This window comes from Capra hircus, chromosome 15 (genome assembly GCF_001704415.2).
Source record: "Capra hircus breed San Clemente chromosome 15, ASM170441v1, whole genome shotgun sequence".
NCBI lineage: Eukaryota > Metazoa > Chordata > Mammalia > Artiodactyla > Bovidae > Capra > Capra hircus.
The window spans coordinates 17,442,428-17,464,464 of NC_030822.1; the positions used below are offsets into that span (position 1 = coordinate 17,442,428).

The following is a 22,037-nucleotide window of genomic DNA, read 5'->3' on the forward strand; positions in this document are numbered from 1 at the left end:
ACTCAGTCGTGTCCGACTCTTCGCAACCCCATGGACTGCAGCCTACCAGACTCCTCTGTCCATGGGATTTTCCAGGCAAGAGTACTGGAGTGGGGTGCCACTGCCTTCTCCAAACCTAACTGCTGGGGAGTATTTAATGTTTGTGAGCCTTCCTGCCTCATATGATGACTGACATGACTTTGAGAAGAAGAGAAGAGAGTAGAGGGGTAGTGACATTCAACCACATTATTCCTGTGGTATAAGGGAACCTGACTTCTTAGTGTAGCCCTGGGAGATATTAGCAGACCCTTAATAAATGATTTTCCTATTTAAGAGAGATTTCCTAGGCTTCATTAACATATGCTATATACTACATATGGGGCTTTGCTGGTGGCTTAGTAGTAAGGAATCTGCTTGCTCATGCAAGAGATTCCTGGGTCGGGAAGATCCCCTGGAGAAGGAAATGGTAATGTGGCAACCCACTCCAGTATTCTTGCCTGGGAAATCCCATGGACAGAGAAGTCTGGCAGGCTACAATCCATTGGGTCACAAACAGCCAGACATGACTTAGCAACCAAAACAGCAACATATACTACATATGAGCATGTACATATTTAATACACATACAACTACACCGAGGATGAAAAAAATGGAAGAAATTACCAAATGCCTGGAAACAGTGTGTGTTGATAATGCTGTGAACTATCACAAGAGAAAATGATGCTTAAAAATGGAAAGCAACAGCTAATTTCTTTGCAAAAAATTCATCGCTTTCTGCCAAGTTACCTCCAAGCTTCCCAGCATGTCATATAAGCACAGCAATCCACAATCTGCTTCCACCCCATCTCTCTAATTTTATTCCTGACCACTCTCTTAGGATGAATTTCCACTTAGGTTTCTCACAGGTATGCTACACTGATTTCCATTTCATCACTGTTCAACTACTCATTTCACTTCTTCATCTTTCAAGGCTCAACTCTTTTACGCAACGATGCCACTGTGTCCAAATAATAAAGCCCCAACCTCCAGAGGATTTTAAATTCTTCATAGATAATAACGAAATGAAAGAAGAAAATAAATCAAAACAAATCCTCACAAATGAAGAATGTCTGGCCCAAAAAATTAGAGACTACTTTAGAAGCCAAAATTATCTGGGCTTTACTACTTACTTTAAGTGTAACAGCTGCTGCCTTGATGATAAAATCGTTTACTGATACTTTAATGTCATCTAAAAGAAAAATAAGCATATGATGGTTAATATTCAAAATAAAACTTTAAAATGAACAATTATGATTTCAAACTTAAACTATGAACTGTACTGACAAACAATGGTAAAAAAAAAATATATTACAGGTCTTTGCTTAGTCATAAGATTTCCTTGAGTAGAAAAATTTGCATTATATAAGGTCTTGGATAAATAATATTAACCATGAATGTAAATGTTTACTCCCAATCCTGATTACAATTCTTTTAAATTGCTCAGATATCATACACAAGTACTTGAAAGATACATGACAACCATAATCAGAAAAAAAAGAATCAAGTCCTGTGTCTCTAAAATAACAAATGGTCTGTCCGTCCACAGCATGTCCAGTCAGGAAGTTTACAAGACGATTCATTTTCTTCCAAATCCTTTTCAAGTCCGTATCCTGTGTACTCGTTATAATACACTGATTATATTAGAACAATCACCTTAAAAAAATAAGCACATATATATATATATATATGTATACATATATACACACACACGGGGCGGGGCGGGGGGGGATTTTCAGAAATTTCTTTTTACTGACAAGGCATGCAATGAAAAACATTTAAAATTACTACATTAAATAAGAGCTGGTTTTTAACTCAGCCAAACAGGATATAGTAAATGCCAAAGATGAAGCAATGTTGGCACGGATCCTAATGTAATGAATGATACGAGGTCTCTCACTAGTTTTATGGTGAATTCAATTAAATCAATGTTCTTCCAGTATACATAATGATTTTAAGATAAAGCTGGGGTCCCTCCCTTTCCAAAGGGCTGATCATAACAAAAGCATTGAGTTTATACCTCTGCTTTACCAGTGCGTATGAAAGTGTTAGAAAATGGAAACTATATTTGATTCTTTATTGCATAGGCTTCTAGAAAAAAGACTTTAAGATCAATATCTAGTCATGGTATGTGGAGGATACACAAATCCAGTTACTACAGTATCATGGAATTTTACACAAACAACAGTTCATTCCAAAGGCATGCTAAGATTTCAGAAAGGGATTAAATGTATTACCATAAACCGAAGTACTGCCAAACTGTCATAGTAACTGTCAGCTGCTTTTCTAATACACAGCTCTTATAGTTCAGATTTCCAAAACTACAGATATCTTTGTTTAAAACTCCTTTAGGAGCAGAAAAATAAATGGATATAAAAGATGTAAAAGTGCTGAGAGACTTTTATCAATTCACTGTGCTTATCGCTCAAGTATCTCAGCATCCTTCTCACTTTACCTACCATCCATAGGTGTCCCCAGTGAAGGCTTCCCAAATCACCTACCAGCTGATGGTTTCCAAATCTAGGGCCCTAGTGGGCAGTCCTCACCTGATTTCCCACCCTCATCATACTCCTATATTTGACCACTTTCTTCATCTTGAAACACATTCTCTTTCTGCTCTTTGTGTTAGACTCTCCTGGTTTTATTCCACAATCTGCTCACTCTCTTTCAGTCAGATACCATTTATATGACAATGATTCCTTCAAATTTTATCTTAAATCCTTCTGTATCTCGAATTTCATCTCAAACACACGTTTTCTCACATAACATTTTCACTTATATTTCTGATAGGCATCCCTAATCTAGTATGTGGAAAGAAGATGTTTTCCCCAAATTCCTTTCAAACATATAGAAAGGATACCATTGCTAACATTTTATTAAGAACAGAGTAGGACATAACTGTGGAAAATTCTTAAAGAGATGGGAATACCACACCACCTGATCTGCCTCTTGAGAAATCTGTATGCAGGTCAAGAAACAACAGTTAGAACTGGACATGGAACAGACGGGTTCCAAATTGGGAAAGGAGTATATCAAGGCTGTATACTGTCACCCTGCTTATTTAACTTGTTTGCAGAGTACATCAAGTGAAAATCTGGACGTTTGACACAAAGTGGAATCAAGATTGCTGGGAGAAATATCAATAACCTCAGATATGCAGATGATACCACCCTTAGGGTAGAAAGTGAAGAACTAAAGAGCCTCTTGATGAAAGTGAAAGAGGAGAGTGAAAAAGTTGGCTTAAAACTCAACATTCAGAAAACTAAGATCATGGTATCTGGTCCCATCACTTCATGGCAAATAGACGGGGAAAAAATGGAAACAGTGAGAGACTTCATTTTTGGGGGCTCCAAAATCACTGCAGACGGTGACTGTAGCCATGAAATTAAGACATTTGCTTCTTGGAAGAAAAGCTATGACCAACCTAAACAGCATATTAAAAAGCAGAGACATTACTTTGCCAATAAACGTCCGTCTAGTCAAAGCTATGGTTTTTCCAGTAATCATGTATGGATGTGAGAGTTGGACTATAAAGAAAGCTGAGTGCCAAAGAATTGATGCTTTTGAACTGCGGTGTTGGAAAAGACTCTTGAGAGTCCCTTGGACTGCAAGGAGATCGAACCGGTCCATCCTAAAGGAAATCAGTCCTGAATATTCACTGGAAGGACTGATGCTGAAATTCCAATACTTTGGCCACCTGATGTGAAGAACTGACGCATTCGAAAAGACCCTGATGCTGGGAAAGACTGAAGGCAGGAGAAGAGGAAGACAAAGGATGAGATGGTTGGATGGCATCACCGACTCAATGAACATGAGTTTGAGTAAACTCCAGGAGCTGGTGATGGACAGGGAGACCTGACGTGCTACAGTCCACAGGGTCGCAAAGAGTCAGATCCTACTGAGCAACTGAACTGAACTGAGTAGGACATACACTGTGAGGGAATATCAAACACTCTCATTTGCATATTGTTACAAAACAGTGTGAAACATGCTTACAGAATGTTATAGATTATAACCTCATATAAGAAAGAGGAGTGGAGATGCATGGATCATGTGGGTTCTTTGAAGACTCAACAGAAAATCCCTAATTGAAAGGATAAACCAAATCTGGGCAATGCAGACGCTATATGAATCCATACCTTCACTGAAATAGTACTGTTTCCTGTCTCATGAGAGGAAGGAACTAGGAAAATTATTGCCACAATAACCTCTAAGTCATACAAAACTAAGCAAGTTTAATTTGAGACCAAGGGGAGCTTCCAGGGTTAACTTTCTGACTATTGATCACGCTGTCTAAAATAGCTTTCCATTTGGTTCCGTGGACTGTTAGAATCTGTCAGGTTTGAAAGCCTATAGCTAGACTGATTTACCAGGCCTGCTTTCATTTAGGATGTAGACAGCCATAAGAGAAAGCTGTGCCCATCTGAATAGGGTGAGAGGAAAAGCAAGATCAACTACAAAATCGTAACTTTCTTGAGCCCATTAAGGAACGGAGGTTATATCTAAGCTTTAGAATTATGTCTAATATTTATAATTAGAGCTCACAGGAGAAAAAAATATGAAGCAGAAGATATAGTTACAAATAACTGTATCTAGAAGTTTTCAAATTAATTAAAGACACAAATCACAAAACAGATAAGCTAAGAGAAACCCAGACAGGATAAATGCAATAGGTCAAAAAACAAAAAGGGAAATAAAAAGCTTTAAGCACGAAACAGTCATGCTGCTAAAACATCATAGGAGAACAAAGAAAAAGAATGGCAGCCAATATTCTGTAGGTCAGAAGATAATGGGATGATACCTTTAAAATTACTGAAAAAACAAAATTTAAAAAAGAAAAAAACCCATACCTGTTTACTTAAAATTCTACACCCAGCAAAAACATCTTTCAAAAATGAAGGAGATACACCCATGAGAATGACTGCTATCAAAAACACAGAAAATAACATCAGTTTATACTAAAAAGTTTATGTCTCTCAGCAACTTTAGTTTTAGTTGACTGGGGAGAGGAACAATACAAATTTAATATCATGAAAGTACATTTTAAATATGAACTAAAAATTAAAATGTATAATGAAGAGTGATATCTTAAGATATCTTTAAAATATTCTTAAATCAGTTTTTGGATATTTTTATGTTCTAAAATGTTAAGAATTGCTTCTTCAGATATCGTTCCAATAAGTATGATGTATTCAATACTATGGAATCCATTTATTTCTTATAGGAAAAGAGAATTCTTTTCTAATACTAAAATATGCCCAGATGATGAAACTGAACTAAGAAGATACACAATGTACATTTTATAAACAAAGGATATCATAACAGTTTAGCATGTGTATGACATTATATAAACTCAGTTTTACTAACCTCTGACCAGATTTTGTCTAGCTTTTAGGACAGCTCCAAGGTCACAATCAGTAGTAGCATATGCATGAGGTATAGTACTTTTAGATTCAGTTAATCTCTTGGCAATAACCCTTCTAATATTGCTAGCTGGGATTTCAGTGAATGTGCCCTGCAAAGAATGATAACGTGTCCATTAAATCATAAACAGAACTGAAAAAAACAAGCAAATAAACTGTATAACTGAAATCCAGTCTCAATGACCTAACTTAAGAAAATAAAGTTTAATACTGGAAAGCCTGTGCGCCACAACAGAGAGCCCTTGAGCTGCAATAAAGACATAACACAGCCAAAAGTGGCTGTCAGGAGTAAAGACCACATTTTCTTTAAAAAAAGAAAAGGAAACATACCAAATCATAAATAATCCCCTAATGGGTGTGCTTACTGAGATATTACCTATAAGCCTGTAAGTAGCTTTTGTTACAAACGTCACTTCTTAAAACTCAAAGCAATCAACATATCAACAACACAACTACAGGGAATTCTTATTAAAATGGCATACATGAGAAAAAGATAATCCAAAATACTAATCTCCCAAATTATTTCTATTTTGATTTGTAGTTAAGAATAAAGCAAATCACATGATATCTTATTTTCAATAAACTCATAAAGTACGAATGAGATAAGAAGGTCTTCTTATAACTTTACCGTTGCTTTTCAATTCTGTTTCTTGAACCTCTAACAAAAACATGATGGACCTTTAATTATGGATAATTCCTTTTTTGTTCTTCATTCTGGGGCAGGATTATAATCACTTAGGATAATAAAAAGTCAAAAGTATAGCTGACTTTTTTTTACAAATGCTAAGAGAATCAAACATTTTATACTAGCAAAACATCTGATCAAATAAAATAAATGTTTATATACCAAAAGAATTTTAAAGTTTATCTGCCAAATTTGAATAACTTATTTTTTAAAAAAATAAGATCTGATTCCTCATAAACTGTTGTGTATGTAGACATGAATCATTAACATACATTTCAAAAATCTGTTTCTCATGAAACTTGTACTATTTTTAATTCTTTCCCAATAGTACATTTGAATATATTTCTCCATCAGAAAAGGCACTGTAGCTTTATTTTTTTCAGTGCCCATTCAACTTTAAACAAACATGATTATCCTGCATTTCTTCTGATGGCAAGCAAATGACACAAAAAGTACCAAGAAAGGGAGACAGAGAGGTAAAACGGAGTAATTCGAAAACAAAAATGGGCATGTATCCAAGAGGGAGAGAATGATGAGCTATACAATTTCTACAGGTTTTTCACTAAAACAAGGTTTTTTCAACATTGTTAGTCAAAAATAAAACATATCCACAAAACGGAGCTGATGTCAGCTATTAATAACTAGTAGCACACCCAAGGAAAAAAGACACGGAAAGTATCATTATTATAGGGCAGATACATGGCACGCACACTGTGGAACTTGTGGCAAATTTAAATTGAAGCATAATTCTCTTTGGAAGTGAGCACTGTATAAACAAATTTTGTTTACTGAAATGTGCGAAACAGAGTATTTGTGTCTTTATCACTTTGAGCTGCTACTAGTAGCTCATAATGCACTAGTAAAAGAACCCATAAGAGTAATGGTTCTTATTTTTTCTCTCAGTTAAATCTGAAAAATAAAAATCTGTTCAGATGACGTTACCTCTACATTAGGTTGTCCGGGAGTGGATACAGGAGGGATCATCGGCCGGGGATAAGATGGTGTGGCTGCAGCCTGTGGGGGCAAAGGCGCTGCGGGAGTGGCTGGCAGGGCGGGGGTGGGTCTGGGTTCAGGGATCTTGCCCGTCTGTTTCAACTGGACCAGTTTGAGAGCATCCCTGGAGATAAGGGAGTTAGATAACCATGATTAGCAACCAGGAATCCAAGAAAGTTCAGAAAATGGAGGCTACATGTGAAGGGAAGATAAAAGAAATGAGTATTTTTTTCAGGAGGGAGGTGTCTTTTGGCAGATAAGCAACTCATAAAGTAAACCATACCCTCATTCTTAGTACTTGTGAAATAATTTTCACATAGCATTCACAGAGTGTTAAGCTTACTGTACATATGACTTTCATTAGGATATTTACTAAAGCACTGGAGCACATTTGACTGTTTATGGCCAGGAAATCATACGACTTAAAATTATGCCCAAATGTTATCAGCACAATCTAATGTAATAAACCTAACCCATAAAAGCATTTAGAATGAAAAATAACTAAACAAGTAACAGACTTGCTTTTGTATTATTCTGCAAAACAAAGGTGTCTTTGTTTATTAAAAGGATATATAGTTAGACTACCATGTCAAGCTCTCAATGCATTCTAAGTTATAGTGGCATAAAGTCATGTATTTCCTTACACAAAACAGCTTTTTTGAAAATTTTAATCTGACAGTTCAATAGTACTTAAAAATGTCCTACATTAAAAATGTTTTAAACTTAATTTTTTTAAACAAAGAAGATTTTACATAATCTAAAAATGGCTTCAGGGTGACACAAATCCAAAGGCAATTTATATTTCTGAAATTTCTTAAATGCAGTTAGTGATCTGGTATTATCACATGGTAGGAAGAATGTTAACTCTGAGACTGCCCAATATTGCTGCTCCTGGTGTATACCCCCCACACCATCTCTCCTGAGTGTAGCTGGGCCTGTGAACATGATGGATGTCACTCCCATGATTAGGCTGCCTTTGAGGACAAAGTGATGGATTTTGTAGACATATCCATTAAGGCCTTAAATCAGTGACACTGAGTTAATCAAAAGGCAACCTATCCATGGTTCAGTCTTTAAAAGGAAGAGAAAATTCCTAAAAGAAGAAATCTGAATGGAGAAAAATTCTTTTACTTGCCTTGGAGAAACAAACAGGCATTTAGGAACTGTCTATGGAGATGACCACATGGAAAAGATCTGAAGGAGGCCTCCAGGAGGTGAGAGCAATCTCTGGATGAGAGCTAGCAAATAAACAAGGGTAAGAGTTCTACTACCCAAGGACCTGAATCCTACTAACAACCATGTGAGCCTGGAAGAGGGCTCCAACCTGCAGATGAGATCCTACTCCTGGCTGACACCTTGATTTCAGTCTTGTGAGACCATGGGTCAGAACCCCAGCCATGCTGGGCCAGGATTTCTGATCCACAGCACCGTCCGACAGTAAGTGGGTGTTGTTTTAAACAGCTACTAAGTTTGTTGCAATCTGTCATGCAGCAATAGAAAAGTGACACAGATAGGAATGCTCCTGCCTGGGGGACATCAAGGGAGGGATCTCCCAAAGTGTACACGCACATTTTTAAGGAAGGAGAATCCATGCTTTGTATATCAGGTCCAGAAAGGGATCCATGAACTTAATATCAAGTGCAAGTAACTTACTTGCTTCAAAGTTAAAGAACTGACATTTAAGATAAGATGTCAGACTGATAAAGAAGTTTCAAATCATCCTCGACCTTTAGGTTAGGAAAGAGGGAATAAAAGTGGAAAAATGAGCCTCCTGTGTACGTATTGTGGTTATGTTAATTACGTAATCTTACACCACCCATGTGAGAGGATACTACTCCCTCCCTTATTCATAAATAAGTAAGTAGGTCCAAAGAGGTTAGAACACAGGAAACTCTACTGTAATGGACTATGTGGGAGAGGAGTCTAAAACAGACTAGATATGTGTATATGTCTAACTGATTCACCTTGCTGTACACCTGAAACTAACACAACGTTGTAGATCCACTATACTCCAGTAAAAGCTAAAACAACAACAAAAAAAACAAACAGGTTCCATTCCAAGTTAGTACTTGTCAAGCACCTACTATTCTCCTAGGTGTTGAAAATACATGGACACGTCCCATCAAGGAGTGTTATTCTATAGGAGAGTCAACACATTAATCAAGTAAACAAATGAACAGATAGCAAGTGAAGAAAATAAAGCAGGGTAATGAGGTTGAAAGTCATGGGTGAGAGGAGGTGTTATTTTAAAACAGGATGGTCAGGGAAGGCCTGAAGACATATTATTTCTGTGAAGGACATGAAAGAACAAGTCTCAAGAACAGCTGGGAAAAGCATGTTACGAGGCAGAGAACAGCCAAGCGCAAAGGCAGGGAAATTAGGGCTTCTAAGAACAAAGCCCAGCGTAGAAGGAGTGCAACGGACACAGCAGAGAGGCTTTACAGATGACGCTGAAGAGGCAGGCAGCCAGGAGCTGCCAGGGCTGGGAACAAACCTCGGTGTGACCAACTCCAAAGCCTCTGTATTTTCTACTACTCTTCCAATACCTATGCAGAGGATGTCAACTAAACTAAGGCAGAGTCAGAACAAACTGTTCTCATAAGAAAAGACTAGAATAGAATGAAATACGCCTACCTCAGACTGACAGCAATTCTGGAACTGAGGAGCCTGCGGGCTACAGACCATAGGGTTGTAAACAGTCAGACACGACTGAGTGACTGAGCATGCATGTGTGCTGGGACTGAATGAAGAAATGCTTTATCTACCTCGTCTAAATATGGAGCTAAAAGTAGGACCTCCTGACAAAGGCCCTTCATCCGACACACAAAATTAACAGGAACATAACTGGAGGCAATGCTGGTGCTCCGAGGTTGAGCCACACCATGGTGGTGATGACAGAAAGACTGAGTGTCCCAGGGAATGAGCTTATGTACTCTTAAGGGTTTTGACCACAAGCTTACTCCTGTTTAGAAGTTAACTTTTAATTTACCCTGATAGTTCAGTTTGTAAAGAATCCACCTGCAATGCAGGAGACCCCGGTTCAATTTCTGGGTCAGGAAGATCCACTGGAGAAGGGGTAGGCTACCCACTCTAGTATTCTTGGGCTGCCCTTGTGGCTCAGCTGGTAAAGAATCTGCCTGCAATGTGGGAGACCTGGGATCCATCCCTGGGTTGGGAAGATCCCCTGGAGAAGGAAACGGCTACCCACTCCAGTATTCTGGCCTGGAAAATTCCACAGACTGTATAGTCCATGGGGTCGCAAAGAGTCGGACACGACTAAATGACTTTCACTCACTTTAACTTACTTATGGTATTTATAATCAGAAGTGCCATTTTTCCAGTTGATTGTGACAATTTATAGATGAAATATATGACTGCCCTATATTCGCTAGAGATATATGTCATGAGTCAAAACTTTGGCCACATAGATAAAAGTGTGAGCACTGATATAAAATAGACCTTTTATTGATTTTAAAAAATGCCTTTAACAAAAGATATTTTGCTTTTAAGAGTTCTTACAAGTCACAGTCTAACATTACTAGTCCCCTTTCATCACCTAAGGTAATTAAATATGTCTCTCTAACAAAATCTATTATTAATCTGGGTATTAAACTAAAGTTCAGCATCACAATGGCATATACAAAACACATTGATTTTCTCATTCAGGGATCACTAGTGCACCCTCAGTAATCAGTTAAAAACAAACAAAGCAACAACAACAACAACTCGAGGAAACTAAAAAAAATCTAAAATAATGCCTAAATACATCTACTTAAAAAAAAGGTTGGTCAGACTAAATAGATATACTTTTATTTCACAATCAGCATAACTATTACTTACTATTTTCATCAAGAAAAAGCAGTTTAGGTTCATCTCTAAGAGTCATTAATCATAAACAAGTAGCGGAAAATAAATTCTGGCCACAGGCTCACAGTAAACTTTTGTTGCTAAGTTTATACTTATATACCTCATAAAGGATGACTGTTAATCATTGGTTAATAACAGCCAATAATTCAGTTTCTGTCATGCAGAGAATTACTTTAATGCTTTCTGTCCAATAAAGAATCAGCCTAAGCTTGAAGAATTAGGTGGACATTAAAAAAATTGAGAAAAACTGATACATCACCCACTTCTGCAGAAAGGCAGAGGAAGCTTTGGGCATTCACTTAGGGTAGAACCTTCTCTACCAGATCCCTTAATTCATCTGGGTGTGCTAAGAATTAGTTCTAAAAAGAAATATTACTGAAAACATACGACACGACTGTCATGCCTACTATACTGCATCTGTGACACTGTGACATGAATACAAGCATTAGCTACAGCTATGATTCAAGACACAGATACACCAAAGAAGCTAGGCTACAGGCCAAGAATGTAAGTGTGTTCTGCCTCCAACAGCGTCCTTGGCACTTCTTTTCTTAAAATCATGTTACATGTATAGGCCAAGTCAAGTCTATGTGCTTTTGCACAATATATATTCTGGGCAATATGTCTGCTTAATGCAACATTAAAACAGCAACCATGACACTGATTTTCTTCGTAAACACAATGGGTCAGAAGTAACTCCCTCTTTTCTCTTCTACTTGAATTTTTAGTTGACAACGTAAGGAGAAAGGATGCACCTCAACAATGTGTACTAAGGCATTTGGGTGCAGCTTATGCCAAAGCCTGCAATTTCTCAGTCTTACCACAAGTAAACCTTTCTGTAGATGACATGAAGACAAAATTTTTTCCAAAGCTCACCTCAGTGTTTAACTCAAAACATAGGCATCTTTAGTGGTATACAAGCATGCTTTAAGGATCCATTTTTCTCATAAAATCTTTTGTAATATGTCACAGTTTGAAGACTGAAGGTTTTGACTCTCTTATGGTGGAGGTTTAAAGAATAAGGGCAGGGAAAGGATCAGGTAACAAGAAGACAAAGATGGCAAAGATATAAAAAACATAACTCTGCAACAGTGCTTCCTTTAGGGTATCCAATAAGATAACACCATTCTGTCCTCCTCAGGAAATGTTAGACCTACTATGATGACTTTCAACTTGGGTTTATAAAAGATCTTTATTCATCATTTATGTATTAAGCACATACGGAGAGAAGGGAAAGAAGAAGAAAATTCTACTTCTTTATCCCACTGCACTCACACCACTGCTCTGCCCTCTAAGCTTCAAGAGCCTTTTCTCAGATCCCTTCCTCCTTGACTCACATTCATCTCCTAGATATCTTCCAACACAGAAATTTGTGCCTTTTAAAATGTTTTCCTATTTATTATCTCAGTCATAACTTTATCAGTTTATTATCAAACTTACATCTCTAGTTCTGAACTGTCTCCAGAGACGCATCTTCACCTCAGTGACCCTGATATCTGCAATCTGGCTTGTTGGCACTGACAATAAGCTTCAAACCAAACACATTATTCATCAGTTACTCCATCAAGACAAGTGGTTCCACCAATCCCTTGTTTCATGGGGCCAAGACATCACCTGGCCCAGGATCCTAAGTACACACCTTGAGTTGCTGCTCTCCTGCTCCATTCTCAACAGATTTCTGGATTTTCTCCTTATAACGCTGTCTCCATCATTTACATTCTCACCCGTGTTCAGGTACTCATTCTCTCCTACCTGGACTACTTTATGAGCCTCTTAACTTATCTCCTTACCTCAAGTCTTCTGCTCCAATGTATCTTTTACAAATTTGCAGAATTGATTTTTCTATGGTACACCTATTATTATTTGGCATTTCATTAAGTCTTCAACAATTAATGAATTACATATAGACTCTTTATCTTCTTCAGATATATAGGTAAGTGTATCATGTTATAAAGAAAGCTGTTTTGACCCATTTTTACAGAGACTTTTTATTATTAAGGTATAGGTTGGTAGAAGATTAACAAAATTAACATACAAGTAGAAGGCAATGGCACCCCACTCCAGTACTCTTGTCTGGAAAATCCCATGGATGGAGGAGCCTGGTAGGCTACAGTCCATGGGGTCGCTAAGAGTTGGACACGACTGAGCGACTTCACTTTCACTTTTCACTTTCACGCACTGGAGAAGGAAATGGCAACCCACTCCAGTGTTCTTGCCTGGAGAATCCCAGGGACCGGGGAGCCTGGTGGGCTGCCGTCTATGGGATCGCACAGAGTTGGACACGACTGAAGCGACTTAGCAGTAGCAGTAGATATTAAATAAGGATTGATGTGGGCAAAAACCTAGGCTTAACTACCTATCAGGATTCTTTATTTTAATTTTTAATGGTTAAGTGAAACTTGTAAGTTGTTTAACTAATAGCTGACTGCTGCCTTTCAGCCAGGGGTCAGAATAGCTGATTTCATGTGAGTATGGCACAAACTTCACATTATGTGCTTTAAAAACAAATCAGTAAGGCTGAAGTACAGATAACAGGATATCTGAAAATTAAAGCTATACTACTTTCATTAAAAGAAATATTCATCAATAAACCAGCGCTTTAATGAGAAGTAAAATAATCCAATGAAAAGAAAGGAAAGTCACCTGGTCAGGCATTGCCACTTAATAATTTAATAACTGCTCTATCTCAACTTGTAAAAATTTTAGCCAACATTACTGATCACTTCTTATCAACATTAGATAAACTGGGAAGAGTTTATTGCTTCAAAATGCTAACTCAATTTGAAAATTTAATATTACTCTAATAGGAATATGGCATACACTACTACAGCAATTTCACATTAGTTCATATGCCTATTTGATTAATCTTTGTCTGTCTCACTAGACTAATTTTTGATAGAGCAGGTGCCATCTATTTCAATATGTTCTTGAAACTCACAAAACTTAAAATTAATTTAATATGATATAGTCCCAATAAAAATATCATAGTCTTCCTGCCTAACCCCACCAGTGGGGCTAGATAAATTATTTAAAAACCATTTGGAAGAAAAAAAAATAAAACAAGAAAACTGGTTTATTGAAAAATAAGAGAAAAGAGAGTGCTATCAGATTTTATTTAACTTATATGCAGAGTACATCATGGGAAATGCTGGGCTGGATGATGCACAAGCTGGAATCAAGACTACCGAGAGAAATATTAATATCTCAGATATGCAGATGACACCACCCTTATGGCAGAAAGCAAAGAAGAACTAAAGAGCCTCTTGATGAAAGTGAAAGAGAGTGAAAAAGTTAGCTTAAAACTCAACATTCAGAAAACGAAGATCATGGTATCTGGTCCCATCACTTCATGGCAAATAGAATGGGGAAACAATGCAAACAGTGAGAGACTTTATTTTGGGGGGCTCCAAAATCACTGCATATGGTGACTGCAGCCATGAAGTTAAAAGACACTTGCTCCTTGGGAAAAAAAGCTATGACCAACCTAAATAGCATACTAAAAAGCAGAGACATTATTTTACCAACAAAGGCCTGTCTAGTCAAAGCTATGGTTTTTCTAGCAGTCATGTATGGATCTGAGAGTTGGACTATAAAGAAAGCTGGATGCCAAAGAATTGATGCTTTTGAACCATGGTGCTGGAGAAGACTCTTGAGAGTCCCTTGGACAGCAAGGAGATCCAGTCCATCCTAAAGGAAATCAGTCCTGAATATTCATTGGAAGGACTGATGCTGAAGCTGAAACTCTAATACTTTGGCCACCTGATGCAAAGAACTGACTCATTGGAAAAGACCCTGAAGCTGGGAAAGATTGAAGGCAGGAGGAGAAGGGGATGACAGAGGATGAGATGGTTGGATGGCGTCATCGACTCAATGCACATGAGTTTGAGCAAGCTCTGGGAGTTGGTGACAGACAGGGAAGCCTGGTGTGCTGCTGTCCTTGGGGTCACAAAGAGTCAGAGACAACTGAACTGAACTGATCAGATTTTAAAACTTACTGTAAAATATTTCTAACTAGGAGTGTGGTTCCAGAAAAAAAAAAATGAAGTGCTAATTCATGGATAGACTGATGAATGGAATAGAAAAGAAAATCTAAAATGAGATGGAAATTGCTTTGATCATACACATGTGATTACATTATTAGCTCATACGAACTTAAAACAATGCAAAGATTCACCACTCTGCACACTAATTTTCTCCATTTATCATCTTTTCTACGATTCTGGCTTAGTTATCAAATGAGAACTGTTCTTCAGTAACGCTGCAATTATTCAAAAAAATAACCCTTGCATAAAATACAATTTTATGCTGACAAAAGCAATTAAAAGTACAGAAGCGCAGTGAATTTCCTTTTAAATCTTACACTGAATAAGTCCTTCTTTAAACACTTTCAGCAATGATCATGATAAATACTGGACCTGGGTATTACAAAAAGCACACACATACTCTTTAGTGAATATCCCCCGAGGGCCAGTGGCTGTGCCCTGGTTAGCATCCAGCGCGTGCTTTTCCAGAATATTGCGGGCAGCTGGACTTAAACGGAACCTAAGAAGAAAATATAAAATTAAAGGAACCAATTAACACATTTGATTCTAAATGTCAACAGCTTTGCTGATAATTAGAAAACTAAAAATGTATAATGAACCTAAAACAACTTCTATAGACAGTGACAGTCAAATAAGTTAATCCATAATAATCTGGTTTATTTTACTAATAAGACATTTTCACACAAATTTAATTACTATTCTGAAATATTATAAGAAACTATATTGCTCCTTCATGCAGTTTTTATTATAGTTAAGATATGTGTAAAATTTACCATTTGAAGCATTTGTAGGCGTTTTTATTGAGTGGATTAAGTACAGTAACAACACTCTGCAGCCATCATCACCATCCATCTCCAGAACTTTATCATCCTCCCAAAATGAAACTCCACACCAATTAATAACTCTCAATTCCTTCCTCCCACCAGCCCCTGGCAACCATCACGTTGCTCTGTCTTTACTAATTTGACTACTCTAGGTAACTCGTAAGTGAAATCATTCATTATTTGTCTTTTTGTGATTGGTTTATTTTACCTACATACCTTCAAGATTCATCCATATTATGTGTCAGCATTTCTTCCCCTGTTAAGACTAACATTCCATTGTGTATATATATATATATATATACGTGTACAATACATAAATACACATATATATTGTATATGGAGCTTTAATACTTGTCAGAAACTCAAATGCAGGGTAGTTAGAAATGTGTGTTAAAATTCTAATTACATTTTATATAAGTTATACATTTGAAATTGGAATTCACATTACAGTAATTAGGATTCCATAAATAGGAACACAATGAAGTTTGGTACACTGAATTCCATTCTGGAATCTTAAAACCTAACTCAGGAATTCAATGCAGACACTAAATATTTGTTTTGCTCTCCACAGGATATATAGGGCCTTCATAGTACTTGGAATATTTCAGTATTCAATATTATTTGTCTGTGGAATAAAAGATGATGGTAAAATAATCATTCCTAGACCTCAGTTTCCTAAGAGAAGAAAGGGAAGGTCAGCAACTTCTTAATCTACAAAGATGTTTTAAATAGGATAATGATTAAAATATTCCAAAAGTTTCATAATCTTAAAAAACAATCCACAAATATTATTCAAATAAGTGTCCCTTGTGGCTCGGATGGTAAAGAATCTGCTTACAATGTAGATCTGGGTTCAATCCCTGAGTCAGGAAGATTCCCTGGAGAAGGAAATGGCTACCCACTCCAGTATTCTTGCCTGGAGAATCCCATAGACAGAGTAGCCTGGCAGGCTACAGTCCATGGTGTCGGACACGAGTCAGACACGGACACAAGAGTCAGACACAACTGAGCAACTAATACTTACCATGTTCACATTTAGATCAGAAAATAGATTTAAGAATGTACCATTCTGGAGAAGGGAATGGCAACCCACTCCAGTATTCTTGCCTGGAGAATTCCATGGACAGAGGAGCATGGCAGGCTACAGTCCATGGGGTCTCAAACAGTTGGACACGATTGAGTGAATTTCACTGTCATTTATTCAAATAAACATACTTACTGCAGTTTTCCTGGTGGGTGTTCCTTCTTGACAGGGGTAGCAATCTGTGGTTCTGGTGAGGGGGGAGGCACTGATGGTTTTGCAGCTGGTGGTGGAGGACCTGTATCTTTAGGAATTTCAACATGTTTCCAATCTTCTCCTTCTTCAACTAGCAAACCAATCAGTGAACCCAACCGTATATTTTTAGATCCTTCCGCCACCTATATTTAAAAAAGAAAATAATTGCAGAGAAAGATTCATGATTTTGTGAAGTAGTTTATTCTTTGCATAACTCTGTACCTGTTAGAAATCTCTCTTAAAATGAGCTAAAACCTACATCTGAGCTAGCCTACCTCCTCCCTTCCACTCACCATGTTCCTTGCCTAAGTTCCCTCACTCGCCCCTTCCTTCACCACTCGCCTCCTTCGTTACTAATGCTAACTCCTGAAATTTAAAAAAAAAACCAGCAGAGAATGTCTCCTCTTTCTGACAGGCTTCAAATACGTAAGAGCTACCATTACCATCTTCCTTTTGATGTCATTCGGTAGAAATCTAAAATAAGAGTTGTAGTACATATCTTAACTATTTGTCTTTCCCAGGTAGTTTCCACAATGGCTTAGGAATTCCACTTCATAAGGGATTAACTCCTTCAAATAAGTCATATGCACTCAAAGTAAAATCTTTTCAGTAAACTTAGTCTCTGGAAAAAAATGTCCCATTGTATGGATGGAATTGGTTAATTACTTTGGTTAACAATAAGTGTGTGTGTGTGCACGCACGTGCACGTGTGCGCCTAGTCTCAGTTGAGCACAACTCTCTGTGACTCCATGGACTGTAGCCCGTCAGGCTTCTCTGCCCATGGGATTCTCCAGGCCAGAATACTGGAGTGGGTAGCCATTCCCTTCTCCAGCGGATCTTCCCAACTCAGGGATCGAACCCAGGTCTCCCACATTGCAGGCAGATTCTTTATCATCTGAGCCACCAGGGAAGTCCATAGTAAGTGTCCTTTCCACATTTCTTTTTCCCTTGTATGTATAATTACAAAATCTAAGACATAAAGTAAAACCTCATGAATTTTCTGTCAGTATATGAGACACACGGCAGTGTCTCAGCTAACCATTCTTTCACAGATAATGTCAATTAAATGCATAAATAAAGGCAAGATGATTTTTTTAATGCAAATATATATTAAGCATTTTGGTAGGGTTAATTTACAAAGAAAAGGTTGATTCTTATTTAATTATTAAAAGAAGTCCCTGGAGAACCTTCAGATGATATTATAAGTTCAGTACTGGAAGAAAATGTCCTTTAAAATTTTCTTTAAAATTTTCTATTATTCTCTTTCAATTACTTTAAATAAGGTTCATTAGAGACATACTTTAATGAATAATATACTGTAGGATGTTCACTAATACGGTAATTATAAGTAAAAGTGTGACAGCATGGGGTTGACATTTCTAAGTAACACTAATTTTCATGCTTATTAGTATGTACACTATTAAAATAATAAGTTTTGAGAGTTAGCAAGCTTCCTAAATTTACTCATTACTGATGGAGCAAAATACATATAAAAAACTGGTATATAAAACTAAATAAAGATGTTTAATGGATAGCAGCTGAGGAAAAATGTTAAGCAATCCAAGAACAATTTGTTTGTCACTTACTAAAAAGTTTTACTTCTTTGGACTGCTCATTTTTTTAAAACTATGTCAAAAAGATGAGTTAAGATTATTAATAGGTTAACATTTTTTCCTCTTTTAAAAATGTCTATTTGCTTGCTTATGAACTGCTAACTCAAAATCACAAAGTAAAATGACCAATTTTCTCAAAAAATTGATAGAAAGTATTAAGTGATATGAAGTCCATTTGATGTTAATTCCTATAAAAACTGAACCAGAAAGAGATCAATATCCAAGTTCAAAGAACACCACTCGAATAAAAAGCATGTTTAAAAAAAGGGAAGGTTTATCCTAGAGATATCAACAGGTTTCTGAAATCAGATATTATACTGAATCTGAAACTGACACCTCACCTTTGTTTCATTTATTGCAATAAATTATATAAATGCTTCCGTATATACACTACCTATTGATATCTTCAGAAGTAGGCAATAATGAGCATTTAGTATCATTTTCCTTTTCACCATATCTAAGTGTTAAGCAAATTTTATTTTTAACTATTCATATTTTTCCATTAAAAAAATGACATGATGGAACATGAAACCCAAATGCAATGAACAATGGTATACTACCACACAACTTTAATATATTAATAGAAAGTAAAATAAAACAATGTCCATTATAGTTCCATTTAAAGCCACACTAAAGTCCCTGGTGGCTCAGAGGTTAAAGCGTCTGCCTGCAATGCAGGAGGCCTGGGTCGGGAAGATCCCCTGGAGAAGGAAATGGCAACCCACTCCAGTATTCTTGCCTGGAGAATCCCATGGACGGAGGAACCTGGTGGGCTACAGTCTACGTGGTCGCAAAGAGTTGGACACGACTGAGCGACTTCACTTTCACTAAAGTCCCTATACAAACTTAAAGACCACTTCTCTTTTTCTATTCCCTTAGTACCGTAAGAGATCTTTTAGAGGTGTGCTAGTTTCCTGCATATATTTGCTTATGTTGTAGTCAGCAAATATTTAAAATTGATGGACTTAGTAACAAAAGAATAAATTATGCTCTTTTCAAAGCTGTGTTGAGAAACCAAATGAGCCTTTGTTACTGCTCTGGGTTAGGACTGTGGATGTGCTCTGCTCTACGACAGTATCTGGAGCTTAATGATGCCTCAGAGGCCCAGGCACTTGACTTACTTGATCAAAAGTCTCTCCTACTCTTGTATCACTGATTTCTTAATAATAAAAGAAAGAGTTTTACACTTAGTTCTGACAAACAGTTCAATAATGCTCAAATATTGGATCTACAGTCTGTCATTTAAATTAATAGGCTCCCCTCCAATTTTTTACGGTTCTTTGGGTTTCAATGCTGGCCCTGCTACTGACTAGTTATGTGACCTTGGTGAGGTTTATCTCACCCTGCCTGCTTCTTCATCTGTAAAATGGAAGTAATAATAGTAACTACTTCATAGAGTTATTATATGAAATAAATTAGTTATATATAAGACACTTAGAATAGTACCAGACATCTCGGAAATGCTACATAGATGGGAAAGATGCTATTATTATGATTATAGTGGTGTCTTTCTCCAAGTTATGATTTTTTTTTGTATAACATATATATATTTATTTAAATTCATACCTTATGTACATATAGATGGACATATTTATTTACTTCTCTCCTTCATTTTTTTTTCAACTTTTTGCCCTCAAGTTCTATCTGTGTTGTTACAAATAGCAAGATTTCATCCTTAGTATTCCACTGTGTATTTATACTCTATAGTTTCTTCATCCAGTCACTCACTGATGGACACTTAGGTAGTTTCTGTATCTTGGCTGTTGTAAATAATCCTGGAGTAAACATGGGAGTGCAGGTATCTTTTTGAGTTAGTGTTTTCTTTTTCTTTGGGTAAATATCAGAAGTGGAATTGCTAGATCATATGATAGTTCTATTTTTAAATTTTAGGAGCCTGCATACTGCTTCCCATAGTGGCTGCACCACCAACAGTTTACAGTCCCACCAAGAGTACACAGGAGTTCTCTTTTCTCCACATCCTCACCAACACTTATTTCTTATCTTTTTGGTAGCAGCTATTCTAACAGTTGTGAGGTAACACCTCATTGTGGTTAGGTTTGCATTTCTCTGATGATTAATGATGTGGAGCATCCTTTCATGTAACTGTTGGCCATCTGCATGTCTTCTTTGGAAAAATGTCTATTCAGATCTCCTGCTCATTTTTAAACTGGATTGCTTGTTTTTTTCTATTGAGTTATATGACTTCTTTATGTATTTTGGATATCAGCTCCTTATCCGATATATGACTTACATATATTTTCTCCCATTCTGCAGGTTGCCTTTGCATTTTACTATGGTTTCCTTTGCTGTATAAAGCTTTTCTGTTTGATGTATTCCCACTTGTTTATTTTTGCATCAAAAAATCATAGCTGAGACCTATGTTAAGGACCTTACCAAGTTAGGGTTAGGATTAGGGTTATTTTTAAAACAAAAAATATACTCAACATGGATCAAGCACGAACCTCTCATTGCTAAAGGTTGAAAATTCATACAAAAAGGCCCAGCCACGAGGCTGGCAACACTAGAGTGTAAATAGCAGCATGTGAGACACTGCAGTGGTGAGGCCTATGACGAACTATTTCTCGATATACATGTACACACAGAGTCTGAATTCTATCCGTAGGCCCAGACCCCTAGTATGAGTTCTCTTTACCAGAGAAATCCCCACAAGCTGAAATGTATTATCTGCAAAAGTGCTAAAAGACAGCCCCTCTAATTAGCTCACCAGTCTACCCAAGGATATGAGATACTGAAGACACAAAATATCTACAGCAGTACTTCCCAGGAGAGAAATTGTTTGAGGGGCTCCACTCCATTAAAGGTGCTCATAAATACTGTCTGTTTTGATTTGACATTAAAAAATAATCAGTAAGTTAAAAAATTATTTAAATAGTCTTCTTTAAAACAGAACAGCTTGAGAGTTGCTAAGTGAGGACTGAAGGAGCACATACAATGGTTAGTAGAAATGAGCTGAGTCACACGACTGACTTAAAAGTTGGTTTAAAACCAGTCCAGATTTTCCCAACATAGTTTGAACCATTATACAGTTTGAAATTTTTGTTCTTTAAGGTATATATATTTAACTTACATGCACAATGAACAGTGGTTTAAAAGGAAGATACGTAAGATACAACAAAGGAGAAAACAAATCAACAACAAGCTAAAATGCAAAGGGGAGAAGAAACACTTAAGTCCTTGTATACCAGTTTGCCTGCCACTCAGGTGCTGGGCACTGTTCTTGCACAGTATCCACTCATTTAATTCTCTTAAAAACCTTTTGAAGTGCTATTATTATTCC

General features: G+C 36.9%; 1 protein-coding gene across 1 annotated transcript in view; it reads right to left on the minus strand.

Annotated features, from left to right (window-relative positions):
* The window catches only part of PDHX (pyruvate dehydrogenase complex component X), a 72,969-nt gene that overhangs the window by 10,002 nt on the left and 40,930 nt on the right, over nucleotides 1-22,037 (minus strand). Inside the window, exons 4-8 of the mRNA XM_005690087.3 lie at nucleotides 17,070-17,269; nucleotides 15,427-15,525; nucleotides 7,066-7,240; nucleotides 5,383-5,530; nucleotides 1,149-1,207 (exon numbers count right to left, since the gene is read on the minus strand). Of these exons, the coding sequence (XP_005690144.1) occupies nucleotides 1,149-1,207; nucleotides 5,383-5,530; nucleotides 7,066-7,240; nucleotides 15,427-15,525; nucleotides 17,070-17,269 (681 nt within the window). The remainder of the gene's footprint in view (nucleotides 1-1,148; nucleotides 1,208-5,382; nucleotides 5,531-7,065; nucleotides 7,241-15,426; nucleotides 15,526-17,069; nucleotides 17,270-22,037) is intronic.